The sequence below is a fragment of the Ambystoma mexicanum genome, chromosome 4p, assembly GCF_040938575.1.
Source record: "Ambystoma mexicanum isolate Mex_15411 chromosome 4p, UKY_AmexF1_1, whole genome shotgun sequence".
Taxonomy (NCBI): domain Eukaryota; kingdom Metazoa; phylum Chordata; class Amphibia; order Caudata; family Ambystomatidae; genus Ambystoma; species Ambystoma mexicanum.
The window spans coordinates 284,271,384-284,287,811 of NC_090927.1; the positions used below are offsets into that span (position 1 = coordinate 284,271,384).

Here is a 16,428-nt window from a genome sequence, read left to right on the forward strand (position 1 = left end):
CCTGTTAGCTGTGGCGGCAAGTCCTGCCGCTGCAGCTGCTATCGTCACCGCCCCCATACAGAGCCTCGCCTTCCTATTCCATGGCGGCCATGTTGGTACAATATTTATTCTCTGTGAACATCCCTCCTGATGGTCAGAAATGTTTTCAGTGGCAGGAATAACGGAAAGAATGCAAGAAAAACTAAAAAATAAAAAAAATAACTGACAAAAACGCATGATCCCATCCAGTAACACCAGCAAGAGAACTCGCATTCCCTTAATAAAAATCAGTAGTGGTCTTTATGAACGCAGACTAAAATGAACCAACGTATACCCACTGAAACACCACAATTTAATAATTTGTGGCCATTTTATATTCTGCTGAATCTACAACTCTGTGGAAAAGCACTCCCTGACTAGGTGGGTTGCATTTGTCAATCAGAAACCCATGAAATGAGAAAAAGGATTTGTCCCCAACGTGCGAGGATATGAAAGGCACTGTTTCGATCGCTTTGGAAAAACCAGATACAGCCAATGCTATCCTTCATGCTACACAACTGGAGTAGGAATCTAGGGATTACTTGCAAACCAATTAGCGACTATTTTTTTTAAGATTAAGAAGACTCTCTTTGTAAGAGGATTGCAGAGTTTTAGATACATGAGTTTCAGTAAGGCAATCAGTGGTCAAGAGACATTTGTAGCACATCACAAAATCACATGCATGCACAAGTACAGACGCAATTCCTCCTTACCGTGTCCGTTGCAATAGTAGACCCATTTTTCACGGTTTTGGGCCAGTGTGGTGCAATTCTTAAGGCCTGCCTTTTCCACAATGGAGCTGGGGTCCTGCCGGGGTCCTTTCTTTAGGGTCCGCGAGCTTCTCCTGACGCTGCAGACAACAATCACAACAAGGACCAACAGCAAGAACAGAACAATCATCCAGGGTAAGTGCTCATTGATGTCGAAGTGTCTGTGCATGTGCTGCCGGGGCTGTCCTCGCTTGGTGGTCTTGAAAGCAGTGCTCTTTGCGCCATCCTGGCCGGTGACTCCACCTCCTGGCTGAAGGCTGACTCCCACTGTGTACGTGTGTTTCTTGTGATGGTGATTATTTTGCTGGTGTCTTGGCTCAGTGGTGATCGAGACCCCCATGCTTGCGTCATCGGTCTTGTTCTTTAAGGTGTCATTGTTGACGGCTGTTGGTTCTGTGGCGTTATCAGACACATTTGGTCTTAAAGAAGCAATGCTGGATCCTGAATAAGTAACACCTGCAGAAAAAGTTGGTCAGTACTGTTAAAGCCCATGTAGAAATATCTGAACAACATTAAAAACTAAAAAGGAGACGAAAAGTTTCACAAGGTCCTAAATGAAGACCTTGTGATATTAAAAAATAAAAAAAAAAACCTGGCCAACTATTCCATATTGAATCTGTTTCTAGCTGGCCAGGGAAATAAACCCACTGAACATGTAAACAGCCATCTCTGCATGAGAGATCAAATGGCAAGGTGGCCCATCCTCACCTGCATTGTGAGCTCACAGGCCTGACTGCACTTCTGGCCAGCTCTTAGTAACAGGAATATATGCAGGCCCTTGAGCAGCAATTCCAGTCTTTGCTTCCCTGCCACATATTGTTCCATAGTTTCTAGACAGACTACTGAAGCAGCTTTCCACGAGTATTACCCGTTACTGTGGGATTCTGTAAATGCCTAAGTAATGTGTACACCTTGGAATCTGCTTCAATAGGTCACAGTGCCGCAATGCAGGACAACACCTAGGTTGAGTTGAACAAACTTCTCACCCTCACTGCCCTGTATGTACCTTAGTGTCTGACATGCTTTTCTGATCTTTTGTAAGTTTTATTTTTTCCATTTCCTTTGACATTTTCTCACTATTTGTCCAGATACAAAGCTGTATCTTTTGCACCACAATGAAAATGGGTAATGGCAAGATTGAGTACATATTCTGCATGCCCAGATGAACACCCCACTGTCTACAGCCCTAAAATGAAGAAGTATTCTATAAATATTTGTTTGGGAAGGTGTGGTTGAAAAAGATAGGAAGGCCTGCTTCCGGATTATCTCAGGGGCTAGTTATCCTGTGCCAGGTATGGCCAGGCACGACCTTGGGGTTCGTAAATAATCTGTGATGTTCAACAGTAACTCAACGGGTGAGATCATGTTATTTAGAGAATAAGGAATCAAGCGGGTCCAGCAACAAACAGCTTCCAAATGAGTAGCATGAACACCTCCCGCAATCAAGAAGACCGTGCAAAACAAAAATACCAATGTACTGACCCACTAATAGCCCATCTGAAAAGGAAAGCACGACACATACCGCTTCATAACAAAATGCCCACCCAACCTCAATATGAAGTGAAGAATTTTAAACATTTATTTTATTGTTTTTTTATAACGTGCTTAATACCCGAGTTTGGTTTCTAAGCATAGATCCCGGATTTGAACCTCTGTTGCTGCGTGGTCTTGCTTCCAAGACCAACACGTTGCCCCTGTGCTATCCTCTGTTCTGTTCAAATACCACTTTAAATAAAATTAAATCTATTTCATTTAAGCGTTTTCTGTAATGTTTATCTGAGCTATAACGCATAGCCTAACTAAAAACCTCTGGCTGCAAGGCTGCTCCCTCAGCCCTGCTAGTCTGGTCAAAGCAATCTTCCAAAGCTTGTGCCCATACTAGTTGCTGCCCAGCATGCCCATCAACAGCACCCAAAAGCGTGAACTCAAGTGAAGGGCGCATCCGACTTAAGAAAAGCTTCATCAAACCCCAAAGATCTATACAACTAATTCCCCTTCGTTGTTATTCTTTTCTGGATAAGAACATTGACAACTGAACGCAATAACCAAATCCTTCCCAAAAAAACAAATACCAAATGTATTGCAATCCAGGCTGACGAATCGAAACTAAAACTGCATGTCACCGATGAAGAGCTTTAGATCCTGGATGACAGCGACTCTGCTCCATTTCATCCTCCACACCTGCTCTGGAGCTTTCAACACAGCTTGTTTGAAACCATGAAGTCCTAGCTGGGCAAGGATGGCCAAATGCTCAAATTGTTGCCTTCTTTTGTGAACTAATTACAACCAAAATGAACTATTACCACCCATCCAATGCCATTTTCGGCTCCACACTTTCTAGTCTGTCCACTGTACTTTCCAAGGTTTTCACGTAGCCGCTGGGTGATCTCATTGCTAATGACAGAATTTTCATCCATCAATACAGTGAGAATGCAGAACTGTACACCAAGTTAACAGGAAATAAAACATTGCACGTCTTGCAGATGGCCAAGGAAAAATAGAGGTCTGGATAGCACAACTGATATTCAACCCACAAAAACTAAACATTTTCCCAAAAATGAATGCACTACTGAAAAGAAATGTACAGTCCTTACAGCAAACTGTTTGTCGACTTGCATGCCACACATTATAATAGAGGAGCTAACCAATAGGATAGAGGTGCCCATTTCAACCACAACAGTGAAACAAACTTCATGCATGTATCAGACCCTCAATCGGTATATAGAACTGGCGAGACCAAACATCTGGCACGCCCATAGGATCTAACAACTGCTCAAGGTGATAGCACAGGGGCAACACGCTGGTCTTGGAAGCAAGACCACGCAGTGCAACAGAGGTTCGAATCCCGGATCTGCGCTTAGAAGCCGATCTCAGGTATGGTATTAGGCGTGTTATAAAAAAAACGATTAAATAAACTATGCATTAATCCTTACCAGGCTGTACTTGGGGGATCTGCTGTGCTTGGGGGATCTGAAACACTTCCTCACCATCCAGAGCAGCAACATGTTTCCTCCACAATAAGTCCCCCTTCCTGTACCAAACTAAACTAAGCGCCATCATGGCAAAAAACAAAGCAACTAAAGGATACCGCTGAATTTCCTTGTAATACTGTTACCACCACTGCCAAAATGCTGGTGCCTGCTCGCGGAGGACAGAAAAAGAATGCACCTGCATCTATTTGCTTAGGCTATATCCCCAACAACCTTTAGTTGCCTTCATTTACAGTAGAAGCTCTGCACTTCATCCCTCCAGAGATGGCTACTTCGTGAACAAATGCAAATTGAGGCACACACCTTTTCCTTTAATAAGAACACAAATACATGAAGTAGTGCCCGGGATTTCAGCGCGAGAGAGCAACTCATTTCTAGGCTTAGAATATGGCCACGTGTTCTAATCGAGAATGGAGACACATATTGTTTATGAAAATGGCACCTATAATTGCCCCCTCCTCCTAGCGGCCATCGTGCCTCTTGTCACGCTGCACTATTCTAAAATTGAACCTAGACATCTTTACCAATAATATCCCCCTGTTACAAGAGCATCGGAGCATCTCTGTAATTTTATTTTAAAAAGTAAAACATTATTTCGTCATTGGGCCTTTCCTGTGGCTTTTCAAAGGGAGATGTGGCTAGTTGCATTGGTCTTTAAATTGCCTCAGGCAGGAATTGTGCCAGAGGCTTTCACAGAAAGACAGGTTGATAAATTCTCAATAGTTGACAAAAGTAATACTGCCCCTACACTGAATAACTTCTGTATTATTATGAGCCAGCTGTCTGGGTGAAAGAGCCCTTCGATAAAGTTATTCAGTTCAGTTAACGATGGAACACACTCCATTAAAAACATTACAGAGGACATTTAAAATTAAAGAAGTGACAATATTAAATGATCAGATGGCCATATATAATGTGGCCATGAAACTGAATTGATTTTAGCTAAAATCGTGTCCAAACTCTTGGACACCACTGCTTACTTCAGAATTTACCTTGGAGCGGGAAGGTTGTAGGTGGAACTGCACGGCTGGCGTTGGTTGGATTTGTTGACAAAGGTCCACAGAGGTGATCCTTTTCCTTAGTTCCAGGCTGTATGACTTTCAGTCCAAGCTCCAGACAGTTTGTATGGACCTTGCACCTCAGCACACTAGAAGGCACATCTGAGAAGGTACCATGGGTGCATGGCTTACATCGAACATCTTCAGTCTCACTACCTTTCCTCCTTACGCCCGATCCGACAGGACACACTGAATGAGGGACACAGGTCTCGTTGACCAGAAATGCACCTGGCGGGCACGTGCACTCCCGGTCTGAAAGGGCAGTGCAGGCCATTCTTTCCATTTGGGGCAGCGTGCAAAGCTTGCAGGCACGGCACTTCTCGGCACCCGTTTCATGTTCCGTGAAGGTGCCCCCTGGACAAGAGCTGCACTCTCGCAGGTCTGTGGCCGTACAGTGCTTGGACACGTAGGTTCCTGCAGGGCACTTATCACACATCAGCTCCACGTGCGTCTCATGGTCGGTGTGGGGGTACTTTCCAGATCGTATATTTTTCGAAGCTGTTGCGGACGTTCTTCCAGAATGAGCATCAGTGCTGGCAACCATTACAAGAAAAAGCTATAAAGAAGAAAAAAAAACTAATATTAACAATTTATAATGGCAGAAAGGAAAGACATTGCAATTTCAGAAAGAAGCCTACTATTTCAATTGGATGCTACTAAACTAAAGCTCAAGAGATGTGTCCAGTGTTACAATGATATTTATTTTACAAGAAGAATTTACATAGGATCCAAGGTGACCATCAATAGGTGGTCGAGGGGGGAAGGAGGGGTTACGAGTCAGCATATGAATAGGGAAGGTGAGTGCCAGACCATCATCACTCATCTGCAACACTATCTGTCAGCACAAGATCATTTTCTATTGACCGACTGTTCCACAGTGAGACGAAGCAAGGTTATGCAGTATCTAAGAAGGCCATCTTTGGGCACCTGAACGATATTCATTTGTGTGTGCACATTTCCCCACCATGGTTCCTTGGCATCAGCCAAATTACAAATTCTTGTAGTGACCTCAGACTGGAAGGTAAATCATTAGCTGTTCAGAAAGCCTTGATCCGGTGTCAGTACGTTGGGCATGTGCCACCTCTTCTGTATAGTGTGCCTGTCCCGCTGGAGGGCATGCAGTGGCAAAGAGATCCATAAGCCTGGACTCCCGCCCCCCGACCTCCCGCCCTATGTACGTGTCTCCCCTTTGGTCAGATAATCTCTCTCCTCCTCCCCCTTTTCTTTGAGTCTTCACCATTTTTTTTACCTCCTCATGTGCGCATATGCACAAGCACGCATCTTGTCTGTAGTACGCATGTGCTCTACATGACAGGGTTCGGCTCACAGAAGCAGACTTTGTCCACTGGCAGAACGCGTGAAGCAGAGCAACTGGTCCTGGGATCGAAATCAGCTGGTCCCATAGCAATTTCTGCACTGCACATGAGCTATGTCTGCAGAGACGATTAGAAATGTGGGTTGGGCTGTTGTGCAGTGTATGTGTGCTTTGGGAAGATTAAAAATTCAGGTTTTCGTTCCATTAAGATTATTTAGCACTGTGACCAACACAAAACATTTTGGGGGGAAAATGCCCCAAAAGAAACCCGAGAAAGATATTTCCGGTTTACATTGATTGCCACTGCTCCCAGTAGGATCCCATGAACGCTTTATTAAAAATATTAGAAATCAAAGAGAAAGGTGTTGACCTGGTTCTACTGACCTAAGTAAAGGAGAGGCTGGCCCACAAGAACACGTTGACGGAAAGATCAAGTTTGCTGTTAGCAGTTTTTATGGGCAAGAAGTTTTGAATCAAACCTAGAAAGCACGTCACTCCAAAGAAACATAGATGCTGCTCCACTGTAACACTGCACCAGTAGCAGCCACACGCCAACACGACGCAGATCTGAAATACAGAGGCTTCCGTTCACCTGCCCACTCCTGCTAGACGTGTTCTAGAGTACAACGCGAGATGGACTCCTCATGCGGCCCTGCTTTCCTCATACCTGCCAGCTGATCCCCCTTTACTGCTTCCAGCGTGTCAATCTGAGATGACGGAAAACAGCCACTTCAGCTCATAAGTTGCATGCATAACCCGCCCACATGCAACGTTGAATATTTCTTCAAGTAATACAAACTATGGCCTACGATTTTAACCCGACCAACTCGTGTTTATAACCCAGAGCAACATGCTTCGGTTACTCAACGATGAAATCAAGCAGAACATGACTTCGAGACAAGCAGATTGACTGTTAGACCTCCTCTCAAGGTAGTGATTTACACACAGCTATTTGGAGTGACTGATACTCTGTTCTCCTCTTGAGAGGTACAGTATCAGGGTCTGAGAAGTATTGAACCCAAACGTACCAGTGGAAACAACTGTAATGTATACATGCCAACATTCCGACACACCTGGGAGGGAGACTTCATAAAAGAAATCGGGAGACAATTTTCCCAATGGAACGCATTGGGAAAATAATTATTTTAGGCAGGAGAACGTGAGAAATAGCAATATTTTTCACTGAAAAATCAGGAGTCTCCCGCCTAAATCGTGAGGGTTGGCATGTATGTGTAATGTCTCACATATTCAAACTTGTGATGTAATGATTCTGCCTCCCAGCCTCCTGACCCTATCATTATTAGGCAGAATCATATGCAGTACCCTTTGGGAACACCACACACAATTAAGACTACAAGTGACAGTACAAATTTACCTTTGGTACAAGCCTGTACTACACAGTAAAGTGGTAGCGAATGCTGAGCAGCCAGACTTATCTCAAGAGTAAAGTAAGCAGTATCAATAGTTACACAAAGGACAGCAATTACTATGATTCAAACAAACAATGACTCAAGGTTTCTGAGTAAAAGAATATACATTTATTTACACATCGGTTGTAAAACAATTCACTAAGTGAAGCAGCAGAAAAATCACACTCTTAATATACTACACAACACCTGATGAATTCTGGAAAAGTTAAGCTCAAAATGAAGTGTGAGCAAAATGGCACTCGAGCAATTCAAAAGGGAGGGAAACACAAGGTTATACAAAATATAGCAGCACCAACAAGTAAGTAGGCAGGGCAATCTAGAAAAGGCTTGCTACAATGAGGATTCAAATCAATAGGCCTGGGCCAATGTTAATGGTACAGAGTCTTTGCAGAGGATCACACAGTTCAGATTCGTTCACGGTTAAGTCTTTGCCAAGAGTTCGAAACGAAGTTGGTCGGAAGAAAGGTTACTTAAAAGAGTAGAGAAGGACAAGCTCTCGGATTGTCGAAAGATTTCAAACACTATCAACGCGGTCGGACGGAGCGAACAACCGGGTTTGAACAGTACCTTAAATGAAGAAGGAGGCTGTAGCTGAGGCAGAAGTTCCTGGCAGGTCCTGCAGGCTCACGGTTCCTGAAGCGACTGTCGGACTGACAAGAAGCAGTAAAACTGGAGGGTCCTGCACTGCCCAGGGAAGAAACCAGCAGCAGAGCAAAGCAACGAATAAAAGGTGCGCTCCTTAAAACCCAAACAGGGTCCGGTCCTCCTGGCTATCCGGTTCACTGCAGCTGTGCACAGCAAATTCGACCAGGGGAGGGAGGCCTTGCTTGGAGTTTGGCAAACTGGTTGGTCCCACCAGCTCAAGGGAAGAAGATTCCTTGCAGATCTTCTCTGTTGTCGAAGTTTGGAGATTCGGACCTGCAGCAGGGCTTCACCGGGAGGTTCAGTCGTGGTAGTGGTCCTCTTTCAGCTTCTCTTCGGTTCTCTCGATCCAGTGGTGACTCTGCCTTCGAAGCCCCAGAGACTTGCTTTTTATGCAGCTTTCCCCCATTCACACAGCCTGGCTGTCAATCACGCAGCAGGGTGGCTGTCCTGGCGCGATAGTCGCCACATCCAATCATACAGAGTGCGACATGGGTCTCCAAGGAGACCCTGTGCAGGGAGTCTCAAACCTCTCACTCACATCCTGTCCCCCTCAGATATTCAGGCACCTAAGGAGGGCTTCTGTGCAGAAGCCCGCCAAAGGACGGCGAACAAAGGAACCAAACCTGGTTTGGCGCATAGAGGAAAATACGAGAAAGACCATTACAAAAAGAAATGGCGAATAAACCCAGCCAGAACCACATAAAAGTAAATGGGGTCCAGTGGATTTAAGTTCGAGGGTACTAACTTAGCCTAAAACAGTACCAAGGCTATTTAAATAGACCGTGGTAGGAAAAATAGGGTAAATACCACTGCCACCAGCCAAATCTTAATGAAAGGGGAACAAAATAATGTTCCATGAGAGACAGGCAAAAAGGGATAACTATTAACCCTTTCCAGTACTCTATGGAAGATAGTTTGTACTGGGTCTGTGAATTTAAAAAGACTAATAAAGTCAATGGCTACTTTACATGTTCTGGGAGACAGTAGTCAGTCCCAGAAAATGGATCCTAAAGTGGCAAGTCTGAAAAAGACAACCCTGTGTCACTGCACTAAAGGTGCTGTATGACACACAGTAAAAAGATGATGCCTATGGAGTAGGTGAGGCTTCACAGCCTATGAGTACAAAAATGTTAAACACATAGCAAAACACATGTTAGAGTGGGAAAATAAGCTCGCACTCTTACCAGGTGAAATAAATGAATCCTAGAAATCCAGCAAAGTTGCTGAGGGACTCAGTAGGTAAGTTAGCCATTCTGGAGAATTCTCCCTAACAATCATGTCCCCTGTATTTCTGCAGACACTAACTACACCCTTTCCCCCTCCTGAAGAAGCACCAGCACTCATGTTACTGACCAGAACAAGTCAGGATAAGGTGTTCTATGCAATATGGCAAGAACCTTCACAAGAAAATATTGTTCCAGTTGTATGTATAGGTGTATGCTGTGTTACATGGGATTTAGGGTTTGCAACACTGAGTTAGCACAGAAGATGGTTCGCACATTTTCTGTTGTAGCGGTTTTCCTTATATATCTTAATTATCGTTCTCAATAGAAAGCACCTGTGATTTTAGTGGCAAAATTATGAATATAGTGATAGTAATATTGAGTCAGCTATAAACAGATTATAAATACTTTTATCGAGATGGCCAGACCATTTGTGTTTTCAAACAATAAAATTACTATTATTCAATAATGTGTTGTCTTCTTACAGAGGGGGACTTTGGTGTGTAAGGCACAGCCACACTACCCTCGTGTCATTAAACCTGGTATTGTAGGGGAGGCATGGCATCACAAGTATCACACAGAAACAATAGGACCAATTTGTAAAACAAAAACGTCATTGAAGCTTCTGGGGTTGGAAAAACTCCTACATTGCCCTATAAATATGAGGTGAGCGGTCCCAACCATCAAACGACAAACAAAACGGTCCTAGTGGAGTCTGTCAAATCAAAATGTCCTATGCTAACAAAACCTAATGCCTGCCCTATCTCTTGTACAAAAAAGTGTAAAAAAGGAGAAATGTATACAAAGGAAACATCAGTTATCAAAATAGTACAAGTGGCTGAATCAGCTCTTCCTCAAACAACATTAAACCACACAGGGCGAGGCAGCCCTTACAGGCAGGATGACACTCTGGCTCGGGGTTTCAACACAAATAGTTCCTAAAACATGGATCAAGGCACGCCTGGCCTTCATAGTTAAAGTTTTCCACTTCCAAATAATGTTTCAATAATGTTTCAACAAGTTGTCCACATAGGTCTCCCTCTGTTGGGGGTCACACCCCTTTAAAAACACAGTTCATGAGGTTCCCCCTCTGTTGGGCTCAGACCTTTCAAAGCAAAGTTCAACAAAACTTGCAAGGGGGCTCCCTGCACCAAACTTCTTACACTTCGGATCCCCCTCAGTCGGGCTCAGACCGCTTTCTGATATCGAAGACTTTCGAATTTGCGTGGCTTTCTTTACAGACCTCTGAACGACCACTTTGACTCAAAGTTCACTGTTCCGCCTTTTACTCTCCCCGTCTCTCGGGGTTAATTCTGCTCATTTCGCTTTAGCATTTCATTCACTTTTATCGCTACTATGTACCTTTCGCTGAGACTTTCGAGTGGGCTTCTTCTTAAACCGGACCACTCCGTTACTCAGTATCACTGATTTTACAGCTGTCCTTACTTAAAAAGGTTTGCCTTTCATCGGTTCTCACCCACACGTGTGCAGCCTTCACCTGCGATAAAATGTTACCACTTCAAATTTTCTTTAACACACACCGGTCTGTCAGTTTGCTTGCCAACTCACCGGCTGTGTGAGTTTCTTTCTTGGTTTTGCAATTCCCATTCATGAGTTATGGTTAGTGCCACATGCTTGTCCTCGCCTCCCTTACTCTGCCGTTCGACCGGGAGGGTCGCTGGCATCCTCAAAACTCAATGCAGGCTTCTGCTGTGGGATCTGTTCATCTCCACCTGTCTTTCGCGGCCTGTCAGAGGCAATTACCTCCACTAGGGATCTCTTGGGATTCTCGACCCGCTGCTCTCATCCCTCGGTGCGTCGCTCGGCTCCAGTAGTCGTGCCTTTGTCCTGGAAGCTCTGCTCGTACTTGTGTTGCTCCTTGCTGAAAGTGTGGCTTTAGGTTCTGCTTTTTATTTGTGTGAGGACAGTTAATCGGCATCATGTGTATGCACTTGGAGTCAAGTGCCTGAATTTGCCTGACCCGATTAGCGGGACATGTCCAATGCGATGCATGATAGTTAGTCTTGTTACTATTAGTAACCCTCTTCCTCGGCCCAGTGTTTGTGTAAAAAGGGGCTGTGGTTGGGACCTCGGAGAATCCTAACAAATAGGATGGGTTAGATAAACAAAAAAAGGGGAATACTTTGTCTGACCATCAGCTTCCTCACCCCCACTCCCTGTAGACCCCTCAACCAGGTGATCCTCCCGCACTGGTCCACCACCAGGGTCTGGATCCAAATGCACATACCATGCCTGGCCACCTGTGAGAGATACCTGGGGAATAGCGCGCGAGACACCCTCTGGTTTCACACAGTATCCCTCCATTTGTTCAATTGCTAAACCTTCACCAGCAGGAAAGCTCCCAAGACTGCAGCCAAGAAGAGCTCCACATGGTCAGATCGGGATCTCAGGTCCCAAAGGGGAGCAGAAAAGTTATAGTGAAAAAAGAAGGCAGAGTGAGTAGGTGACTCCAGCAGCTGCCTTTTAATCCAAGTCAGCTTGATACCTTATGCGGCCCTCCTAGTTGGTTGTCAAGATGAGGGCTCAAAAGCTTTTCAGCACTCAAAGATCGCTAGCCACAAGCTGTAGCTCACCAGGGCTCCATGAAAGGACAGCCCCACTGAGTCAGCACTTCGCTTTGGGATGCATATGCTCACATTGGCTACAAATCTCCAACAGTGCTCAATGAGGTTGTACCATCCCGGAATTGGCTCTGGGACCTGGTTCAGTGCTCCACTAATTCCTTGCAAATGTTTCATTGTTCATCACAGTCAAGTCAACCAAAACAAAAAGTATGTCTGCAGCACTTGCAGGACTTCAGGTCACCCAAACAGGCATTTGGTCTTCCAAGACCAATCAAAAGGCTTGTAGATCCCTCTGTACCATGAAGCTTCCACAGCACCAGAGTTGGATCATTGAGAAAGGTTTCCATACATAGGCAAGTGACCTGTACTGCTGGGATGCAACCAAGCTCCACACTTGCTGACTTCGGAGAGCCCCTGAATAGGAGATGGACGCAGCAAACGTCAATGATCGATGGGTACCCCCATCCAACAGGGATTGTTACCCTCTTCATCTCCATGCTCCATCAAGGACACTTCCACAGAAGGTTTTACCAGTTGTGGGGCAAATCACTGCTGACTTTCATGATGCTTGGTAGCACCTTCTCAGTGGTGGTGGCTCCTGATGGGCCACTTTGGGCCTTTTGTTTAATCATGCTACTATGGATTAATTCTGTAAACAGTTTCTGACATCACTAAATCTGTTGCCACTTGTAATTTTTTTTTTAATTACAATTTTCTATACAACATCCATCTAGCACCAAGGTGCCCCATCCATTGGTTAGAGGTGTATTGGGTAGTGGTCTTCCCCAAATCTGGTAACCAGTCCAATGGCAACACAGGAAGGAAGTCATTTTAAACCAAAGCAAACTCAAGGCAAAAATACTTCTAAGAAGGCAAGTAGTTCTTCATGATCATCAGATCAGGGCAAAGTCTTCCTATGTTTCAAATGCAGCAATGTTACAAGTGTTGCCTACCAGCAAAGGCTATTGCACTCCCCTTATGCACATCCTAAGACCTGGGGCAGTGACCAATCCTGGCTAAGCCTAAACTAATGTCCACCCAAATTTAATACAATTAAGCCTCATTTCCTTCGCTTGGAGGTTGACAGTTTGGCTTCAGTCCCTAAACCAAAATGGTGGTCTTCAGACAGAGGAAAGATGCTCTCCCAATAAAATCTCCTGCTGCCAAACCTCAAAGGAGAAGCCAGCTGGAAGGCCTGAGGCAATTGCGTCATCTGCTGTGTTGGTAGCCACCCATTCTGGTCTCGTTTAAGGCCACCCTGTGCTTCACTTGACTATCTCCTGGAGGGCAGATTCCAAGGCATGACTCAAATATATGATTTTGAATATTTATATTGCGCTCTGGACAGATTTAACTGTATAAAAGGCAGATGGTATCGAACCACAAGGAAAAAACACGAACACCCAGAATACCTAGACCCCCTGTAAGCAGGTCAAATTGTACTTGAACAGGAAGGTTTTAAGTGCCTTCCGGATCTGAAACAGTGTCTGGCAAGCCCCAATCTCCAATTGTAGCCCGTTCCATAGTCTGGGCATGTAGTCCCCAAACCTCCTATCACCTCTGGAGACACACCTTGCGTGCGGAACGCTCAACAATAACTGGTCCCCTGAGCACAGCAACCTTGCCGGGTTGTAGCGGCACATTTTAGAACTAAGAAATTTCGGTGCCAGCCCATTTAAACACTTGAAAATTAGGCAGGCCACTTTAAAGTTCATCCACTCCTCAAATGCCAACCACTGCAAGGTTCTGTGAAGGGGCGTGAGGGGAGGGGGAAAGACCTGATCCCTTCTCCCATGCCGGCCTATTAGCCTAACCACAGCGTTATGAGCCTTCTGCAGCCTGTACAGTTGCTTATCTGGGATGCCCATCAACAGACTATTGCAATTGTCCAAGTGGGTAGTTGTCATGGCTCCCACTACCGCCGCATGTTATTCCATGAGTATGAATGGCAGCACATTCACATCCGCAATGAGTAGTAGACTGCCTTGACCTTAGCCCTCACCTGTACCTCACTTCCCAAGTTCTCCCATCACACACAGGCCACATTTTTGATTTGTGTGGCATATTGTAGCGCCTCGCCAAGGATACTAGAGGTGGGGGATTCATTAGCAGTGGAAACCCGCTGCCTAAAACCAAACAAGATGAGCTCAGTTTCTGCTGCATTAAACTGCAGCTGGTTATTAACCATCCATGTAATAATGTCTTTTAGACACTGATTACATTTGGTGAAGGTGTCCTCTATGTTTACGATCTTGATGTAAACTTGAGTATCGTCAGCACATGCATGGTAGATCAGCCCATGACTCTTCACAATATTCAGAACTGGTCGCATATACAAATTAAATATCAGTGAAGAAAAGGAGGATGCCTGTGAACCCCACAGCTCAGTATGATGGGTTTGGAGGTGTAGCCCTCAAATGTCACCCGCTGGGTTCGATCTGCCAGAAAGACCCAAACAATGTAATGGCCTGTTTAGAGATCTTGCCTACTGTACTTAGACAGTCTAGTATAATTCCATGATCGATGGCCGCTTGTAAGGCCAGCATCAAAAAAAGTGTTGAAACCATTACCAATTCAGTTCCCCAAAACTTTATGTACTTTAAGTATGGCTACATTGAGACAACATGTTTAAACCTTATTAAACTAGTTTTAGGATCAAATTCACTTGACTTCAAAGTGGTTATTATCCTAAATCTAAATTCCATAAATCTTCCAAAAAATTATAATTTGTACCTCAGCCAACTAGGATTTATTTCCACTTGTTAAAATCTCATCCCATATGTGTATCTGGTGTTGCTGCTTCTAAGAGCGCATGACAGAAACCAAGACACCAAGCATGTAGGTGCCAGAGTAAATCAAGAATAGAGTTACACGTTAAGAGTTGCACAGGTCACGTTAAACAAAACAAAACAGTGGGGTGGGGGTACACACAGGCAGAAGGACACCCTCAAAGTGGCACTTTATAAAAATGAGTCTCTGTAGCACCAACTGACATAACTATTCCAAAACCAACCAACCCAACCCCGCTCCAAGTTACCAAACCACTTTGTGCCTTTATTGATCCTGCTGCACAACAGAAATAAAAGTGTCTGTCAATCGGCAACTATCTTACACATCCTGAATAAAAGACCATCTGCTGACTCCAATAATGCAGCCAGCTACAGCCAGCTACTGGCCCATTGATCACCTTCCCAAACTAATAAGAATTCTGCAACACCTGGTATTCAATCGCTTCACAACCATCACAAAGAATAAGATGCAACCTCACCAATCTGGATTCCACAGTATGCACTCAACTGAAAAAGTACTCATGTCTCCAACTCCCTCACTATTCAAGTTATCCTCCACCCCCATCCTCCTGGATTCTTCTGCTGTCTTCAGCATGGGTGATCATCCTTCTCCCCCCCCCTATGTTCACCTTCCAGGGCAGTCATTGACTGGACCAACCCCCAACTTGTCAAACTACTCCTTCCCTAGCTGTTGAAATAATGGCACATCCTCTGCCAAACCATCCCAGTAGGGATTCCCCATGGATCAGTCCATGGTCCCCTCTTCTTGATATTCTTTCTCAGCAAAGTGATATTTTCCTTTGACTTCTCCTATCACCTATTTACAAACTATACCCAAAGCTTTCTCCTCCCGCACTCACTGCCCCACGACCCATCCATTTGCAGCTCCAGCTCTCTCACCTCCTTTCGTCACTGGATGGCACTACTCTCTCTGATGCTAATTTCTTGCAAAAACACAACATATTTTCCTCCAGGCTTCCAAAGCCCCAACCCTTCTGCCTTCTCCTATTTCATTACTTTAAGTCCTTCTCAACCTATCCCCAATAGCTTGCAACTTGGGTGTTCCGTTTTATAATGATGGTAAATTCCAAATGGGTATCACCTTGACTCCCACACCTGCCAATCCTAACCTCCATAACACCCACAAAATCCACCTCCCTTCACAATGCATAGACCTGTTTTCAAACTTTGATTAGCATAGTTTGTTATTTAAAATATTATTGATGAGCAAACAAAACGTATTTGATTAGCAATTTTGTACTCATATTTTTACTGTCACCAGACGTTATTTGTACCCAAGACATAACATGAGCAATAATACAGCATTTTTGTGTACCTCTGAAATAAGACATTACTGAGAGGAGTTTCTAAAATGTGAAGGTTAGCTACATGAATGGACACAAATAAATAGATATGATAAAAAGGCTATGTGCAGCTGAGTGCAGCCAGAATTGCACAAGGCAGTGTCCTGTATACTATATGTGTACCCCATCATTTCCTGTGTATGGAGAATGTCAGCAGTTTCATAAATTAAAAAGTTAAAGGAAAGTCATATCTGGAGACCAAGTATGTAGTATGATGTTGCAGCAAGCAGTAAAATTGTCA

The 16,428-nt window shown here is 44.4% G+C and overlaps 1 protein-coding gene across 1 annotated transcript in view; it reads right to left on the minus strand.

Moving 5' to 3' along the window:
* TNFRSF21 (TNF receptor superfamily member 21) overlaps positions 1-16,428 on the minus strand; it is a 329,419-nt gene that overhangs the window by 242,619 nt on the left and 70,372 nt on the right. Inside the window, exons 2-3 of the mRNA XM_069605835.1 lie at positions 4,771-5,392; positions 732-1,244 (exon numbers count right to left, since the gene is read on the minus strand). Coding sequence (XP_069461936.1) covers positions 732-1,244; positions 4,771-5,392 — 1,135 coding nt within the window. The remainder of the gene's footprint in view (positions 1-731; positions 1,245-4,770; positions 5,393-16,428) is intronic.